We start from the raw sequence: 18,395 nt of genomic DNA, 5'->3' as shown, positions 1-18,395 counted from the left end.
CCTGAGTTCTTTCTTAGTCTTCCTCAGTTTCACCAGGTATTCTTCCCTATGTTCCTCTTTTTGTGATCTTTTATACTTCTTGAAAACTGTTCTCTTTGCCTTTATTTTTTCAGCCACCTCTTTTGAGAACCAAATTGGGTTTTTTTATCTTATATTTTTAATTACTTTTCTAATATATAGATTTGTTGCCTTTGTAATAGCTCCTTTTAATTTGTCCCACTGTTCCACCTCGCTTTTTTTGGAGGAAACATTGCTTTAGAAAAAGAGATCACAGTATGAGGCTCCAAATGAGGTAGACTCAAGAGCAACCTTAGGAAATATTTCTTCATGTGAAGGGAGGGTGAATAAATAAATGGCATCCAGGGGAGGTGTTGGAGACAGAAATAGTGACCAAATTCAAGGAAGCATGGAATAAACACAGAGAATTCCTGGTTGTGAAGTGAAGGGAAAGCCAAAAATCAATTGGGGCATCTGGCACTCAGCAGGAATGAAATTGGGTAGACTAGATGCTTATGGTCTTTATCTGCCATCATTTTCTATGATTTGTGTATTCTAGCTCATTCTAGGATAGGACTAAAAGTGTCTAAAATTATATATTTAGACTTTGGATGTTTGCAGCAGCATTTTGTGAACGCTGCTGATTTTTGGTAAGGAGATCTCTAGTTATTCTAGTCTGAAACAGATTCAGGAATAGTACAAAACCCATAATCCTAAAATCTCTTAGGCAACCCTTCCAAAAGAAAACCATTGAAATACTGAAACTTTCCAATTATGATGGACCTGTTTAACTTTTCTTGTCCAGGTTATTCCAGGGAGAAAGTATGCGGCACGGGTGGCCCCTAACCATCTAAATGTTTATATAAACCTTGCCAACTTGATCCGTGCAAATGAGTCTCGCCTGGAAGAAGCAGATCAGTTATATCGGCAAGCGATAAGCATGAGGCCGGATTTCAAACAAGCTTACATTAGCAGGTACTGTATTTATATGAACAGATGAAATCATACAACTTCACTCTGTATATACAAAGAGCCCCTTTTTCTGCTGGAAAGTAAGGCTGAACAGTTCACACTTCTATTTATATAAAATTTAGTCTCTGTTTGGCTGTGGTGTCAAGTGCAGCATAAATCTTTGGTGTCTGTAAAATGTTGTCTGTATTGTATTTTAAGGAGAAGAAATTGGACCACGAGACAAATGATTTCAACTAGTCATTAAAGAACAGTCTCAGAAACTCCGTTGAACAAAATGGTGGTTTACTTAGTTAAGCATCACCTAACTAACAAGAGCCATGTAATAACAGAAATTAATACCTTTAGTAATCAGGTTTATGATTAAACTTAAAACCTAAAAATACAAAAGATGCATCTCTAACACTGGAATTTTTTTTTAACTTGCTTTCTGAAGGGCAAGAGCTGATGAGATCGCTACAGTATGTCTCTGTGTGTGTATTCCAAATAACTTTATTTTTCTTTAACTTTTAATCCACCTTTACAAACAAAAATTTCCTCAAGATGGTTTATAGGGCACAGATCACAGAAAAATAAAAATTTATCTTTGGTGTCCTATCCACATAATGATGCATCATGTGGGAAATGAGGATTCCGGGTTGGGAGGGGGAGGAGTTTCAGATGTGCACACATCCACAGATTGCGCACATGCAGGTCCCAGAAAGTAGGCTCTCTTTAGTTCTTGGTGGAGTTACTTATTCTAAAATATCAGTTCTATCAGTTTTTTAAATAAAGAAATTCAGTAACAGTTTAAATCCAACCAAATTATTCAAGTACTTTTTCATTTCTTTTTTTATTTCAAGATGTTAGATTAATGATGTTTTCAAGTTTCTGCTTCCTAGCTAACAAAGATTTCAATAAGGTTTGTATGAGAGAGAGAATAGTGTATCCAAAATAGCAAAATTCCAACAGCATATTTCCCCCACCTCTTCTCCTTATTCTAAACTTAAAACAGCAAAAAAATAAATAAGATCTTCAGTCAAGCACATCAAATAACTGCAAGATGTTAGCCAGCCATATTCCAATTTAGATAAAATCCCTCAGCAAAGAATCAGAAAAAAGACTACACAAAAAAAAAATTATCTGTAAAGGAACTCATAAATCCAAAAAGAGATTCACAGAGCATAGCAAATTGCAGCAGTATCAACATAAGGGCTTAGTTTTAGGATCCCCTTTACTCATCCGCTAAGAAGAGATATACATACTCAGTAAATCTGTACTGATGTATTGACCAAAGCTGATGAGAGAGAACATTTCAAAATATATCTATATACGAAAGTCTCTGGATTCTGAGGACCACAAAGTATCTTCCCAGCATGAAAAATAAATATGCACAGGGCCTTACATCTATAGTTCAAAGGATACTAATGAAGCATTAAGTTGGGGATCCCAGCAGAGAAGTTCCACTAATAACAAAGTAGACCAAGTGCCTGTAATTAAAAACCTACCCGAGTTAAGATTCCAATTTATCCCTAACAACTGAAAGCAGAATATTAATACAAATAAAAAACACACTTTGAAATGCTTGTATGCTAATGCCAGAAGTCTAAGAAGTAAGATGGGAGAATTAGAGTGTAGAGCAGTGAATGATGACATAGACTTAATTGGCATATCAGAGACATGGTGGAAAGAGAATAACCAATGGGATAGTGCTATACTGGGGGTACAAATTATATCGCAATGACAGAGAGGAGCATCTTGGTGGCGGAGTGGTGCTTTATGTCCGGGATGGCAGAGAGTCCAACAGGATAAAGATTCTGCATGAGACTAAATGTACAATCTGATCTTTATGGGTAGAAATCCCTTGTATGTTGGGGAAGAGAATAGTGATAGTATACTCTTATCGTCCACCTGGGGAAAATGAGACGGACAGTGAAATGCTAAGAGAAAGTAGGGAAGCTAACCAAACTGGTAGTGCAGTAATAATGGGAGATTTCAATTACCCCAGTGTTGACTAGGTAAGTGAAACATCAGGGAATGCTATAGAGATAAAGTTCTTGGACTGAGTAAAAAGCTTTTATGGAGCAATTTTAGATCTAATTCTCAGTGGAGCACAGGATTTGGTAAGAGAGGTTGCGGTGGTGGGGCTGCTTGGCAGTAGTGATCATAATGAGGCGGATTTTCAAAGGGTTACATGCGTAACCCCAAGAATCCGCTCCTGCATGCGCCGAGCCTATTTTGCATAGGCCCGGGGACACGCGTATGTCCATTTGCCGCTGTGCCCAGGATCGCAGGCCAGCTGTCGGCCGGTGCGCGTAACCTATGCCTGCCCGGAGGTAGGCGCAACTTATCAGATATAGGTGGGGGGGGGTTAGGTAGGGTGGGGGGGGCGGAGGGAATGGAGGAAGGCTGTGCGGCTCGGCGTGCGCAAGGTGCACAATTGTGCACCTTACGCATGCCAATCCCAGATTTTATAACATGCGCACGGCTGCGCGCACATGTTATAAAATCGTGCATATATTTGTGCGCGCCAGGTTGCGCACACAAATCTATGCCCATGCGTAAATTTTAAAATCTGGCCCAATATGATCAAATTTGAATTAATGACTGGAAGGGGGACAGTATGTAACTCCATGGCTCTAGGGCTAAATTTTCAAGAGGCAAACTTTGATAAAATGAGAAAACTAGTTAGAAAAAAACTGAAAGGTGCAGCTACAAAGGTAAAAAGTGTGCAACAGGCGTGGACATTGTTAAAAAAGAAAAAAAATCCCAAAAGCGCAGTCCAGATGTATTCTATGCATTAAGAAAGTTGGAAGGAAGGCAAAACGATTACCAGCATGGTTAAAAGGTAAGGTGAAATAGGCTATTTTAACCAAAAGATCTTCATTCAAAAATTGGAAGAAGGGATCCTTCAGAAGAAAATAGGATAAAGCATAAGCATTGACAAGTTAAATGTAAGACATTGATAAGATGGAGTATGAGAAAATTTGAAAAGATGTTGGCCATAGAGGCAAAAACTCTCAATAAAAACTTTAAAAAATATATGCAAAGCAGAAAGCCTACAAGGGAGTCGGTTGGACCGTTGGATGATCAAGGGATTAAAGAGGCTCTTAGAGAAGATAAGGCCATCACAGCAAGATTAAACGATTTCTTTGCTTCAGTGTTTACTGAAGAGGATGTTGGAGAGATACCCATTCTGGAGAAGGTTTTCATGGGTAATGATTCTGATTAACTGAACCAAATCACGGTGAACCTGGAAGATGTGGTAGGTCTGATTGACAAACTGAAGAGTAGTAAATTACCTGGACTGGATGGTATACACCTCAGCATTCTGAAAGAACTAAAAATTGAAATTTCAGAACTATTAGTAAAAAATTTGTAAACTATCATTAAAATCATCCGATGTACCTAAAGATTGGAAGATGGCCAATGTAACCCCTATATTTAAAAAGGGATCCAGAGGTGATCTGGGAAACTATAGTCCGGGGAGCCTGCCTTCAGTGCTGGGAAAAATCGTGGAAACTGTTATAAAGAATAAAATCACAAAATATTTAGAAAGACATGGTTTGATGGGACACACCAACATGGATTTACCCAAGGAAAGTCTTGCCTCACAAATCTCCTACATTTTTTTGAAGGGGTGAATAAACATGTGGACAAAGGTGAATCGGTAGATGTGGTATATTTGGATTTCCAGAAGGCATTCGACAAAGTCCCACATGAGAGGCTTCTAAGAAAACTAAAAAGTCATTGGATAGGAGGTGATGTCCTTTTGTGGACTGCAAGTTGGTTAAAAGACAGGGAACAAGAGAGTAGGATTAAATAGTCCGTTTTCACAGGGGAAAAAGGTAAACAATGGAGTGCTTCAGGGATCTGTACTTGGACCAGTGCTTTTTAATATATTTATAAATGATCTGAAAGGGGTACAACGAGTGAGGTGATCAAATTTGCGGACGTCACAATTATGCAGGGTAGTTAAATCTCAAGCAGATTGTGATGAACTTCAGGAGGACCTTGTGAGACTGAAAGATTGAGCTTCCAAATTGCAGATGAAGTTTAACGAGGACAAGTGCAAAGTGATGCATATAGGGAAAAATAACCCTTGCTATAGTTACAGAATGTTAGGTTCTATCTTAGGAGTTACCACCCAAGAATCTAGGCATCTAGTGGATAATACATTGAAATTTGGCCAGTATGCTATGGCGATCAAAAACGCAAACAATGTTAGGAATTATTAGGAAGGGAATGGAAAATAAAACAGAGGATGTCCTAATGCCTCTGTATTGCTCCATGGTGAGACCACACCTTGAATACTGTGTGCAGTTCTGGTCACCACATCTCAAAAAGGATATAGCTGCACTGGAGAAAGAGCAGAGTGACCAAAATTTGGGGCATGGAACAGCTGCCCTATGAGGAAAGGCTAAAGAAGTTAGGGCTCTTCAGTTTGGAGAAAAGACAACTGAGGGGGGGGGGGGGGATATGACAGAAGTCTACAAAATCATGAAAGGACTTGGAACAAGTTAATGTAAATCAGTTATTTACTCTCTCAGATAATAGAAGGACCAGGGGGCACTCCATGAAGTTAGCAAATAGCTCATTTAAAACAAATCAAAGAAAATGCTTTTTCACTCAGCACATAGTTAAACTCTGGAATTCATTGCCAGGGGATGGGGTTTCAGCAGTTAGTGTTACTGGGTTTAAAAAAGGTTTGTATTAGTTCCTAGAAGTTAAATCCATAAACTGCTGTTATGGCAATTAATAAGCAATAGTAGCTTGTGATCTATCTAATGTTTGGTACTTGCCAGGTACATGTGACTTGGATTGGCCACTGTTGGAAACAGGATACTGGGCTTGTTGGACTCTTGGTCTGACCCAGTTTGGCATGTTCTTATGGTTTAATTTTCATGGGCGTATAAAAAGAGGTGGGACTTCTAGTATCCTTAATTCTCAACATGCATTGAACTTTGGTCATTTTAAATATAGCCTTTTTCCATTGGTCTGTCATCCAATCAAATGGTATAACTAAGCTCATTAGAAAATGGATGATCTGACTCTCGACCACCAAAGATGCCATTTTAATACACAAAAAGAGAATTGGATTCTTTGACCTAGACTCGTATATTTTATTGAGCAATAACGTTGATTCATTTTGGAAAAATTATTTTATATTAACGTTGGTTTTTATTATTTAGATCCTTGAAGGAGGTTCTTTGAAACACAAATTGTGTCTTGCATTTTGATAACAAGCACTAACCAACCACGAAAGAAATCCTTTGACACAATTTCCAAGATAAGAAATAACTCTCCATCAAATTTGGACCTAGATTCATCATTTTGCTATAACTTTCACTGGAATAGCGCCCGCGATTATTAAAAAAAAAAAAAAAAAAAAAGGGGGGGGGGGGGGGGATGTGGTTAGGGAAATTTTGTAATACCACAATGCATTCTATTTTACCACTTCACATAAGTATTTTACCGCAACTCGCAATAAATTTATCGCACCTGTGATATTGAGAGAGACTCTTTTTATAAGGCTCCCATATTAGTCAACTATATATATCACTGTAGGAGGGTCAACTAATAACTGGAGGTGAGGTTTTAGTGGTGGTCTAGGGTTTGGGGGGCAGTTTTACATGCACATTCAGAAGTTTGAGCAGCACAGTACACATCAGTGAAGATTTGATGTGATTTGGAGTAAGGAAAAGTACACACAGATGAAATTTGTACAATGTACTCTCACCCTAGCTTGTTAGCAGCTAGGTAGATAATGCATAACACCAGGGAAAAAGGTGTAGTTATTTCTTGCATTAAAATGTGCGATAATGGGCATTAGGCTATCACACACAATGTTAAACACCCCTCATTTTCATAAACTGCCCAAGCTCCTCCCTTTTGACTGCATTTAAAAAATGTGCATACACATCTTGCAATGTGATAAATAACTCATGCATTATGGTGTTACCATGGGCATTAGGGCCCTAACACCCATGATAAGGCTCTAACACGATATGATGAATGATCCTGTTGGGTAGCAGTCCTTAATTTGAAATGTTTCTGTTACACCTCTGGAAGGAAGAACATCTTCAAATCTACTGTTTTGATTTCACATGAGGTTAAAATTCAGTTCCTTAAGGCTCAAGTTGCTTTCTTTTTCTACTACAAATATGGTGGTAATAAAGTAGAATAGTATTGTCCAGAAGAAAATTGGCAATATGGAAAATGCTTCTAAATTAAGTAACTTGAGATATCTGCATTTTCTGAGGTTTGGGGGAGCCTCGATTTTGGACTTTATATATTTTTTATATATATTTATATATATTTCTGCTAGTGCTCTTATTTACCAACACGGAGTTCTAAAACATCAAAAGGACTGGATTTGCAGGGTTCTGGAAGTCTTGTCCCAGAATGAAACCTTATTCAGGAATTATTTGTGAAGGATTTAGTTATTGGGACTTGTCACATTATTGGTTGGTTTTATGCTTATGAATTTGGTTTTAAGACTTTCTACAGAAGCAATCACACATTTAATTCTAAAATTCAAATTTTTCTTGTGGATGCTCATAAAACTAAGTTTAGGATGGGAAAGTTCTTTGAGTTGAACAAGAATAGTTTGGAGATTGAAACTGCTTTTATATTATTCTCACTGCAAATATATATTAAAGGTTAATATAACAAATGTGTTTTTTTTTTCATCTGAGCAATCATCTGCTAGGGTTCAAAGTTAATTAGAAACAACATTGTATCTATTCCCAGTAGCTCTACTTTTTCTGAGTTGTAAGATCACAGGTCTGTTATATATCGTCTCACCTTACTCTTCATCTTTTTAAATTTTTAAATGTCTTGTTTAATCATTTAGCTATTTTCCATCTTTGATTTCCCTTGTATTGTGGGCTTACATGAGAAAGAGGAAAAGTTTTGCTTTTCATTTGGATTTTCTTAATTATTTATCTATTCATTGTTTCCCTCTCATTTTAGATGGTTGTGTCTTGAATGTTAAATATAAAATTTGCTAAATTAAAAAAAAAAAAAAAAAGTAATTCTACCCAGATATAAAGGAGCCTACTTTCAGGAGGTGTGCATGCATGTGCCCCCTGATATGTCCTGAAAATTTTGTGGGGATAAGACATCAAACAAAGGATTATTGGGGGAAATGGGTTGGATCTATTGGGGACACAGACATGGTGATAGCCTTTTTGCCCTTTGGAAAGGAAACTAAAAAAGAAAATACAATGACTACTGATATGAAAACCTACATAATACATGAGTGATATCAGAAGAGGCCATTTTAAATAATTTGGTACTGCAATTAGCTCTATGTCTTTCATTACAAGAAAGAAATACTGCAGTGGATAAATTGGAGGTGCTGCTGACTAACACAAGGCATAAGGATACTATACTTGATATCTGTTACCATTAAACTCCGGAAGCTTTTTCTTCACTGTAATTCTGAACATGCTTAACTCCCAGGAGCCAGAGAGATGTGCAGTAAACACTGAATTCTAAGCTCTATCCTTCAAGCTGACCCCTTGTGACAAGGCATGTTGCTGACTCTATGAACTCTTAAAAGCATGGGTATACCACAAATCCAGTGCATTGACCATATTAATGGTTTATCGGCATTTAGTGTGCCAGATTAGATGTGGGACAGGACCTGCACATCTCAGAAATTCAAAAAGCTCTGTGGTATCTGTGTGTAGAAACTGTTTCTGAAAATGCACCAAGTGCCCCTAAACCACAGAAGCATCCCCTGATGGCCTGGAAAGAAACAATGTGGTTAGCAGTTCAAAACTATGTTAGCAAGTATCTTTTTTGGAACATTATCTGGTCTAATGACTGCAGAACAGTTATTGCTTAAGAGATGTAGGGAGAAACTCGGGATTTCTCACTCATAATAGAACAAATTGTTTCATTGCTAGGTTACCATAAATACTTGTCTGAATATGAAGAGATTACAGCTACAAATGTAGCTAATACATTTTTTAGTATTACAAACATCACACTAATTAAGATGTTTGAGAAATATTTCAAACGCTTTGTTTATAAAGAGAATTTAAAAGAAAATAACAAACCCTTGTGTGATAGTGAAATGTTAGCTTTATATCTGCTTTTTCAACAGAGGAGAATTGCTGTTAAAAATGAATAAACCGCTACAAGCTAAGGAGGCCTACCTGCGGGCCCTGGAGTTAGATGAACTGAATGCAGATCTCTGGTACAATCTGGCAATTGTTTATATAGAACTAAAGGATCCAGCAGAAGCCCTGAAGAACTTCAATCGAGCTTTAGAATTGAACCCGAATCATAAGTTGGCATTATTCAACTCTGCCTTGTTAATGCAAGAATCAGGTAGGTCCTTTTTTATCAAGGTGGAGTTGACCTTTTGAGTATCTTGTACTGTATTGGCGAACACTAATACTTGTTTGCCCCAGGCTGGTTAAGCCGATGTTTTGAATATTCTAAGAACAGCTTTAAAAATATTTCCCATTATTTTCTGAGGAGTGTAGGAACTAAGGATTAAAATTATAAGGTTGCCCCTCCCTCACCCCCCCCCCCCCCCCAGGCTCACTCCAATGTTGGGAGTGTTGGGATGCTCGCTTCATCCCATTTTTTAGGTATTCTTAGCAGTATTTTTATTGTAACCCACTTTCTGTGCTGGACCATTTGTCTGTGTTACAATGTATGCACAGCTGAAAAATATCTTGCACACCTGAGCTTTGAGTAAAAAAGGACACTGACACACACCAAAACATTTTAAAAATTTGTACTCTGTGCAAAGAATGCCTTTGGAAATTTTGTGTACTCCATGGAGTTCACCTGTTCAATCTTATCCCATCTGTATGTACAATGAATCTGTTTCACTGCCCCTCTTAGTAGTATTTCTGGACACATCAACCAGTGCAACTCAAAGTCAACTAAATGGATACGCTCCCTGTAGGCATATATGTGTTGCTATGCGTTTGCAAAAGGTAAAAATAAGTTTTCATTTTCAAAATAAGCTTTTTCTCACTGACTCAGACTTCTGGTTTCCAGAAAGAGAATCTTTGTTCTCGTGGTAGAGTGCCTTTCTAGGAGTGATGGATTCAGGTTTAGATCCTAGCCAAGTGTGCTTTTAGAGATTTTTTTCTTTTCTAAATACCAAATTTCCAGAATTGAGGATACAAAAGGATGATCTACATTGAACAGTTTTCTCGATTTATGAGAGGCCCATAGCAAAATAGAAAAATTTGTATCAGGAGCAATTCCCCTTTCCATGGGGATCCAGTTTTTTTGTCAATAAGCAGGCTGAATTAGCCATTACATGTGGGTGACATCATCTGATGGCACAGAACAGATTAGTCTCCTAGCTAGTAGAGCTAGGAATAAATAAATAAAATAAAATAACTTTGAGCTCTACTGAGCATGCATAGTTCCTGTGTGGGCTTTGCTTCATTGTGAGACTCTATTGGTTTTTTTTGTCCCAGCACACCACAGACATATTCTCAGAATCTTCATATTTTTTTCAATGTCCTTTAAAATTTGTGTTTCTTTTTTCATTTACTTCAGTTTTCCTACTTTTAGTTTCCTTGCTGCACTACAACACTTTTCACTGGTACAAAAAAAAAGGATAACTTTTTTTTTCCTCCTCAAAATGGCCAGTAAGAAGAAATTCACCAAATGCAAGGTAAGGCCTCACCGAAGATTATCCTTGCTTCATTCTAGATCATGACCAGGCAGACTATTATGCCTGTGGACAGATGTTCTCCTAGAGGACCTATATAAGTCTCTCAGAAGCTGCAGTGGATCCTTCTCCCAAAATGCAGCATCATCTGCCTCCCGGGATCTGAGTTGAACAGGAGTCCCTCAAAGACATTCCTATCAGCCCAAAGCAAAGCCACAGGGTCAAGTGATACAATCGCCCTGCATCGAACCAGAGCCTACACAGAAGAAACATAAGTCAGTATTGGTATCATCGGCATGCTCAACATATGGCGCAATACACTTGACGCACAGTGCACCAATGCATGCATAAATAGATACAATGCATCAATGCTGTCGATGCACTCTGTGCACAGAAAGCATCAATGCCCTCCTTCAATGCATCTCAGTGCATCGTCCTACCATCCTAAAGGCCCCATCAGTGTACAGCGTAAAAATTCTATTGAGGTGCAGAAACCTATCCTTGTCCCCAAAGAGGATGTTCCACCACCTACGCCAGGTCAGAGGACACATCTGATGATCTGAAGGTAGCGAAGCAGTGAGACAAATCGGTGACTAAGGCCACAGGGATGCTAGGCTGCACAGAGAAGAGGCGTAACTAGCAGGAATAAAGGGAGTGATAATGCCTCTGTTCAAGTCACTGGGGAGGCATCCCCCAGAGTACTATGTTCAGTTCTGGAGGCCATATTTTGAAAAGGATAAGAACATAAGAAATTGCCATGCTGGGTCAGCAAGCCCAGCATCCTGTTTCCAACAGAGGCCAAACCAGGCCACAAGAACCTGGCAATTACCCAAACACTAAGAAGATCCTATGCTACTGATGCAATTAATAGCAGTGGCTATTCCCTAAGTAAACTTGATTAATAGCCGTTAATATATCAAGAGGAAAGGAAAGAAGTGGTCCAGAGAGAGGCAACCAAAATGGTGCGGAGTCTACACCAGAGCACTTATGAGAGGAGATTTGAGGACCTAAATATAAGAGACAAGAAGGATATGATACAGACTTTTAAATATCCGAAAGGTATTAATGCATAACAAAAAATCCTTTTCCAGTGAATGGAAAGGAAGTGGTAGAACTAGGGGTCCCATGACATGAAACTCCAGGGAGTAGACTCGGGAACAACATCATGAAATGTTTTCCCATGGAAAGGGTGGTAGATGTCTGGAATGCTCTCCTGGAGGAGGTGATGAAGACAGAACAGTGACTAAATTGAAAAGGGATAAATATAGAGGATCCCTAGTGGTAAGAGAATACAAATGAAGCACAGGGGTACAATGTGGTAGCTTTTTCTGAGTGTGGGTAACCTGCGTGGAGCGGCAGTTACAACCACGAGCTCCTTGCTGGGGAGACTGGATGACTTCATTTACTATGTTGCACGTATAATTGCATTTTCAATTATATGTGCATAGATTCTCTCTGGAACTTCAGCTGCACAAATAGCAGGGGCAAAATAACAGGGGACCTTTTTAAATCATTTTTCAGAGAGAAACTACTTGCTTGATGGCTCAGTGAAAATTGGCCCCTATATGAACATACCATGCCAATTGCTGCTTCAGTTTGGGCTTCATACTGCACTAAAATGTTTATAGGTTTAGAGTTTTTATGAAATAAAATAGGCTATGTCACAATTTCACAGCATACTTCATTTTTCTTTTCTGGTTGCATCAGATAATTTATAAATGTACAAGCAACTCAAATTATCTTAATCCTTTCCTCCCTTAGTAAAGTTGTAACTATATTATAATTACATAATGAGCAATTAGCATCATCAATATGCAGCTATTGAGCATAGCAATTTTTTTTTTCGGCCATGTTAATCTTTTCTAGTTCATATGCTTAAGTAGTGTTGTGTGTAGGGTTTTATTTTTAAATTACTATCCATTTGGAAAGGCTGACATCCCTGCATTGTCCTTTCTGTAGACCCTTTTATAAATCCAAGATTAGCTGAGAGCAGTATTTTTTAATAAAAAGTTGAACTAGTGGCCTAATGGTAGTACTTTTTATGGCCAGACATGAGACTCTGGCTGGATTCCCAGGACAAGTTTCCTGTTCCTGTGTCTAGAACTGAGAGCCCTACACAGCTGCTGGGAGACAGAAAGAGGCAAATACATATGGTAGCTCCTGCTGGCTTATCTAAAAACAGCTTCCAAGGGAGCTGCAGCTGTCTGTTGGTCATAGGACATCACTTGTACATGTCCTGGGGGGAGGGGGGAGCATGGAGGATATATGAGGTCACAAAATGACTCTTCCTTTTCATAAGCCAGATCCATTTTCCTAATTGTCCTTGGCAGCAGGAAGTTAACTGAGAGTGGAAGATGAGCCATGGCAGTAGATGCAAAGTAAGTGCTTGGAGGTACCCACCCTTTTCCCATTTAGGTTGCTGTGCAGATTTATTTTTTCCTCTAAACAATTGTATAGCACTATTTTATGGATAATTATTTGGACTTTCAAAGAAGTTAAGGAGTGCATGATTTTTGCTGTTTTTCATCTGTTTTCTTATTCCTTAAAAATTCTGTCTGTCATCTGTGTTTTGTCTGCTGGGAGTTTTCTGGCATCTGTTGAAAAAGATTAATTCAGAATTTCTGGCAGTCTTTATAATAGTCCAACAATCTTTTTGGTTTTCTTAAAGGTATTGTTTTTTTAAATCTTTTTTTTTTTCAAACACCTTTTTAATGATCTATTGAACATGAATAATACATTACACATTTTCATCATTAGAAAATAAAGACATAAGGGTCTGTAAACAAGTTGTTGGTAATACCTGTTTGACCCTTATTTCTACATAGTGAAGTGGCCTAATATAACAACCAGGATACTTTTCTCATCAGTAGAGAAATATATTCATGAAAACTTTGAATATTTAACTCTGTTTTTTGTTTTTGATGTTTTTATTATGATTACTTACTGGGTCATTTATCATTTCACATTAGGGCCTTAACATGTGTGTTAAATAGCACAACACACGTTAGTATGCAAATGTGACATTTGCTATGCAAGTGGGAGGAGTTTGGGTGGAATTAATGGTAATGAGCAGCTCCTAATGTCAAATGCGATAGAGTAATGCACAGCAACATGGTTTTATCGCCAGAAATAACTACACCTTTTTTCTATACGTTGCTCCGCGGTAGCTGTGCGTTATCAGGATGCCGTTCTGGGGGAGAGAGAGAGCACACCTCTGTAGAAAACACAATGTCACTCTACTGTTTATACCACTGTAAGGGGGGGGGGGGCACTTTTAACTCGGAGTGGGGTTTGGGGGGGGAGTTTTATGTACACAATAGGAGATACAAACAACAAAGTTAACATTACTGTAGAATTTCTGCTGTTTGAATTGATGAAAGGTACATGAGGAGTTGATTTGTACAGTGCACTCTCTACTTAGCTTCAAACAAGCTAGGTAGAGCGTGCAACAAGCTAGGTATAGAGTGCATTGTACAAATCAACTCATCAATTCAAACACCAGAAATTCTTCAGTGATGTCAACTTTGCTGTTTGCACCTCCTACTGTGTATGTAAAACCGCCCTCCCCCCCCAACCTACCGCACTCCCCATAATCTACTCTGAGTTAAAAGTGCCCCCCTCTTACAGTGGTATAAATAGTAGAATGACATGGTGTTCTCTACAGAGCCTCCCTCCCCCTCCTGCCTGAATGGCATGTGCAATAAAAACCTTTTCCCGGTAATGCACTCTGCATTGATCAGCCCATGAAGCAAAAAAATATCGCAGGTGCGATAAATGTATCACATCTTGCAGATGGGAGCAGGAAAATTAGCAGGCACTATTTCCACTACATTTATAACATTTTGATAAATCTAGGGGTTAGTGATTTTTTTCCACTGCAAATTTTAGTTAAATTACAATCTCCAGTGCGTATAATGAGAAGGTAATGTGACTTTTATTAGTTCTGCTCTATTGCATATCTGAAAAAATAATGTGGCTATTGTTTTAGCTCATAGTTAACTATGGGGGGTCATTTTCAAAAGGGATCACACGCAAAAATGGACTTTTCGCACGCGATACATAAATCAGGGCGGGTTTCTAGACAGTGTCCGCAAAAAGATGATAACCCTTTTCGCTGCCAGTTTCGCGCCCAATAGCACTACCTTTTACGATGGCACTATTGGGAGTGAAAGCCGGCAGCGATCACACTGCGGAGGTGCGATCGCTGCCGGCTTTCGCAGGCCCGCCCCCGCTTCGCCACCCCGCCCCCCGTTATTGCTGGATTTTCTAAGGTCACAGACCTTAGAAAATCCAGGCCTTAGCTTTTTTCCCATGGACATACAATGGAGCAAAAGAGGACCTTTTGTAAACTTTGAGTTAGCGTTTGTGGTGTGTTGTGTTCCAGGTTAATATTCCCAAGTGAGTTTGTTTTGCATATGCCAGGACATGAATGAGCACCATTCTGAATACAGGATATGCAGGATACAGTTACATTCTCTCTCATATTTACTCCTCATGCTCTTCCTAATACATCATTGTAGCAACAAGCTTCCTTTTGGAGCTCGTAGAGTGTTATAGGCAACATATCACAGTGGGCTTTGAAGTCTTTTTGATCAGGATGGTGAAACTTCAGACAACTAGGACTGTTTGTATATATTTCTTCCACATTTTCCTAGTCTCTGATTGCTTCTCTTTGTACCCAATCATCATCTTTCTCACTCCATTTATAGTACAAATTAGTCACTTGGTACTGATACTTCTATAAACAAAGCAATCTTTTTACCTTTTATTTATTTATTTAGTTTAAAACAATATGGTAGAGAATTTGTAAATTCATTACACATTCAGATAGTGTCATAAATCTTCCTTCCTTTCTCAGCTCACACATCTATAGCATGTGATAATGAATCACATTCCAAAAGTGACTATACCAATTAAAATCACATCAGCTTTGTAAAATTATGATTCACAAGTCTTTGCAACATAAATCATTTTTTCCATTAGAGCCTGCTTGACTTGCTTTTCCATCCATTGATTTATTTTCAGTTGGGAAGATTTTTCCAATTTAGCAAGATCAGTCTCTGTATAATCAATGCAAAGCAGTTCTTACGATTTTCTCCTTTACCAGTAAATCTTGTTTTCTGGCATCAAGCTTTTTATCAGTTAGATTGAGAATGTCCCATGTAATCACCGCTTCTTTCACTACTATTTTCTCTGCATTATAGTACAGGAAAGTTGCAGTGTTTCCAGAGGTTCCAGTGGATGAGTCATGCTGTCTTATTCTACCTTTCTGTAAGGAGGTCTTAAGGCTGGTGCAAGTTTATTGGGCACCCTTGAAAAACCGTACAGCCTTGCAAAGCTGCCCCCACCTCCCGCCCTGATGATAGGCGCTATTATCATTTTGGATTCTGAGAAAGCTTTTGATTGAAAACAGTGGAAATATCCAAGGCCGGTGCTAGCTTCTTTGCTGCCCTGTGCGAACAATTATTGTGGTGCCCCTCCACCCCAACACACACACGCTTCATTCACTCTGTCTTAGGCCTGCCAAAAAAAAACAACCCAATTCCTTCCAGCAACCTAAAACTTTAAACACTGTCATCCCTCTACCATCCGGGTCTTCACTCTCTCCCCTAGAACCCTTTGCTGGTGCAAGAGCATTAGGTGCCCTAGGCAAATCTTATACCCTTGCATCCTGCCTCCTGCTCTCACCACATACACAATTAAAAATTAAGCATGTATAAGAGATTTTACATGAAAAAGGATATTCAAAGTACAGTCTTCTGAAGTAAAAAAAAAAAAATCAAGTATTTGAATGCATTTCTTTGGTGCCATCAAGAAAACCCTAGAAAAAAAAAGACACTTGGAACCCATGTGGAATTAGGGCTACTGTAATGCGCGTTAGGTGAGGGCTTGACCCTCAAAAAGCCATGAGTAAATTACAATTAAAATATAATAAACCTCCCACACCAAAACAGCTCTATCGGCCAGCACTTAAAAATATAACAACCCTTCCTATGAAAAGGCAACACCGCAAATATTACACCAGGCCCTAAAACTCCAATACACCTCACATTAGGAAACAGAACAAACCAAGCTGTTCTAAATTCCTATATGCTAGCAGAATCTCTCATCTGTCACACATGCAGAACACAGGCAGACCCTCACCAAATAAAAGAAAAAAAAATGATAAAGTATAAATAGAAACATCCAGGCAAAAACTGAATAGGAAAACCAAAAGTTGGTCTCTGTGCAGTATAAGAACATAAGAAATTGCCATGCTGGGTCAGACCAAGGGTCCATCAAGCCCAGCATCCTGTTTCCAACAGAGGCCAAACCAGCGGGCCATTGGACGCGCGTTTTCCCTTACCCCTTATTCAGTAAGGGGCCGAAAACGTGCGTCCAACCCGCCGAACCTAATAGGGCCCTATTAGGTATTCCCGCGCGATTCAGAAAACAAAATGTGCAGCCAAGGCGCACATTTTGCTTTTAGAAATTAGCGTCTACCCAAAGGTAGGTGCTAATTTCTTCGGGCACAGGGAAGGTGCACAGAAAAGCAGTAAAAACTGCTTTTCTGTGCACCCTCCGACTTAATATCATGGCGATATTAAGTCTGAGGTCCCAAAGGGTAAAAAAAGTGAAAAGAAAAAAAAAATTTTGAAGTCGGCCCGCGGTTGTCGGGTCGAAAACCGGACGCTCAATTTTGCCGGCGTCCAGTTTCCCAGTCAGCGGGCTCGAGAACCGACGCCGGCAAAATTGAGCGTCGGCTGTCAAACCCGCTGACAGCCGCCGCTCTGGGTCAAAAGGAGGCGCTAGGGATGCGCTAGAGTCCCTAGTGCCTTTTGCCTGTTTCTACCTTTTACCTGTTTCTACCGCCGGGCCTCATTTAAATACTGAATCATGCGCACAGGCGAGTGGCCTGTGCGCGCGCCGGGAGAACGGGCATTCGCCCACTCTCCCACGGACTTTACTGAATCGGCCCGTAGGTCACAAGAACCTGGCAATTACCCAAACACTAAGAAGATCCCATGCTACCGATGCCAGTAATAGCAGTGGCTATTCCCTAAGTAAACTTGATTAATAGCAGTTAATGGACTTCTCCTCCAAGAACTTATCCAAACCTTTTTTGAACCCAGCTACACTAACTGCACTAACCACATCCTCTGGAAAAACAGAAACCATCACCAGTCCTCAGACATTAAACAATAAAATCAAGAAATATAATGAAAACATTAATCATAATAGGAAAAATATACTCATAAAAAGAATTTCAAAACAGCTGATGAAAAGAAGATCCATTTATTAAAATTAAAATTTCTCAAATACCAATAAAATATTTCAAAACAGCAGTCACAAATAGCATCCAAAAATTAAAACTAATAAGGATAAAATTATTCACGCTCACCATAGCTGGAATCTTTTGATTTCCAGTCACTCAGATTGTTGTGAATCAGTGAGAGGGATGCATAAACCTTCTCTCTCATACACATGCATACATATGCTCTGTCCCTCATACATGCACATGCTCACTCCCTCTTTTATATATACACATGCTCCCTCACTCAAACACATTCTCACTCACATACATGCTCACACATGATCCCTCCTACATACACATGTTCACACACACGTTCCCTCTTACATACACATACACAAGATCCTCTTTCTCACATATACATGCTCAGACACACATACACACGCTCACAAACACGGCCCTGTAACTTCCTCTTATTTGCCGCGTGACCTTGTGGCTCCTCTTCTTGCCATTTGCTCTAAAACCTAAGAAATTGACATACTGAGTCAGAACATCAAGCCCAGC

The 18,395-nt window shown here is 39.1% G+C and overlaps 1 protein-coding gene across 6 annotated transcripts in view; it reads left to right on the top strand.

The window, feature by feature from the left end:
- Positions 1–18,395, top strand: part of TMTC3 (transmembrane O-mannosyltransferase targeting cadherins 3) — a 210,869-nt gene that overhangs the window by 175,866 nt on the left and 16,608 nt on the right. For all 6 annotated transcript variants that reach the window (XM_029601657.1, XM_029601654.1, XM_029601656.1 and 3 more), the window contains 2 exons: positions 803–972; positions 9,062–9,288. In XM_029601657.1, the coding sequence (XP_029457517.1) occupies positions 803–972; positions 9,062–9,288 (397 nt within the window). The remainder of the gene's footprint in view (positions 1–802; positions 973–9,061; positions 9,289–18,395) is intronic.

This window comes from Rhinatrema bivittatum, chromosome 4 (assembly GCF_901001135.1).
Source record: "Rhinatrema bivittatum chromosome 4, aRhiBiv1.1, whole genome shotgun sequence".
Lineage (NCBI taxonomy): Eukaryota > Metazoa > Chordata > Amphibia > Gymnophiona > Rhinatrematidae > Rhinatrema > Rhinatrema bivittatum.
Note: the sequence above shows the minus strand (reverse complement) of the source record. Positions and strands in the feature narration are given on the sequence as shown.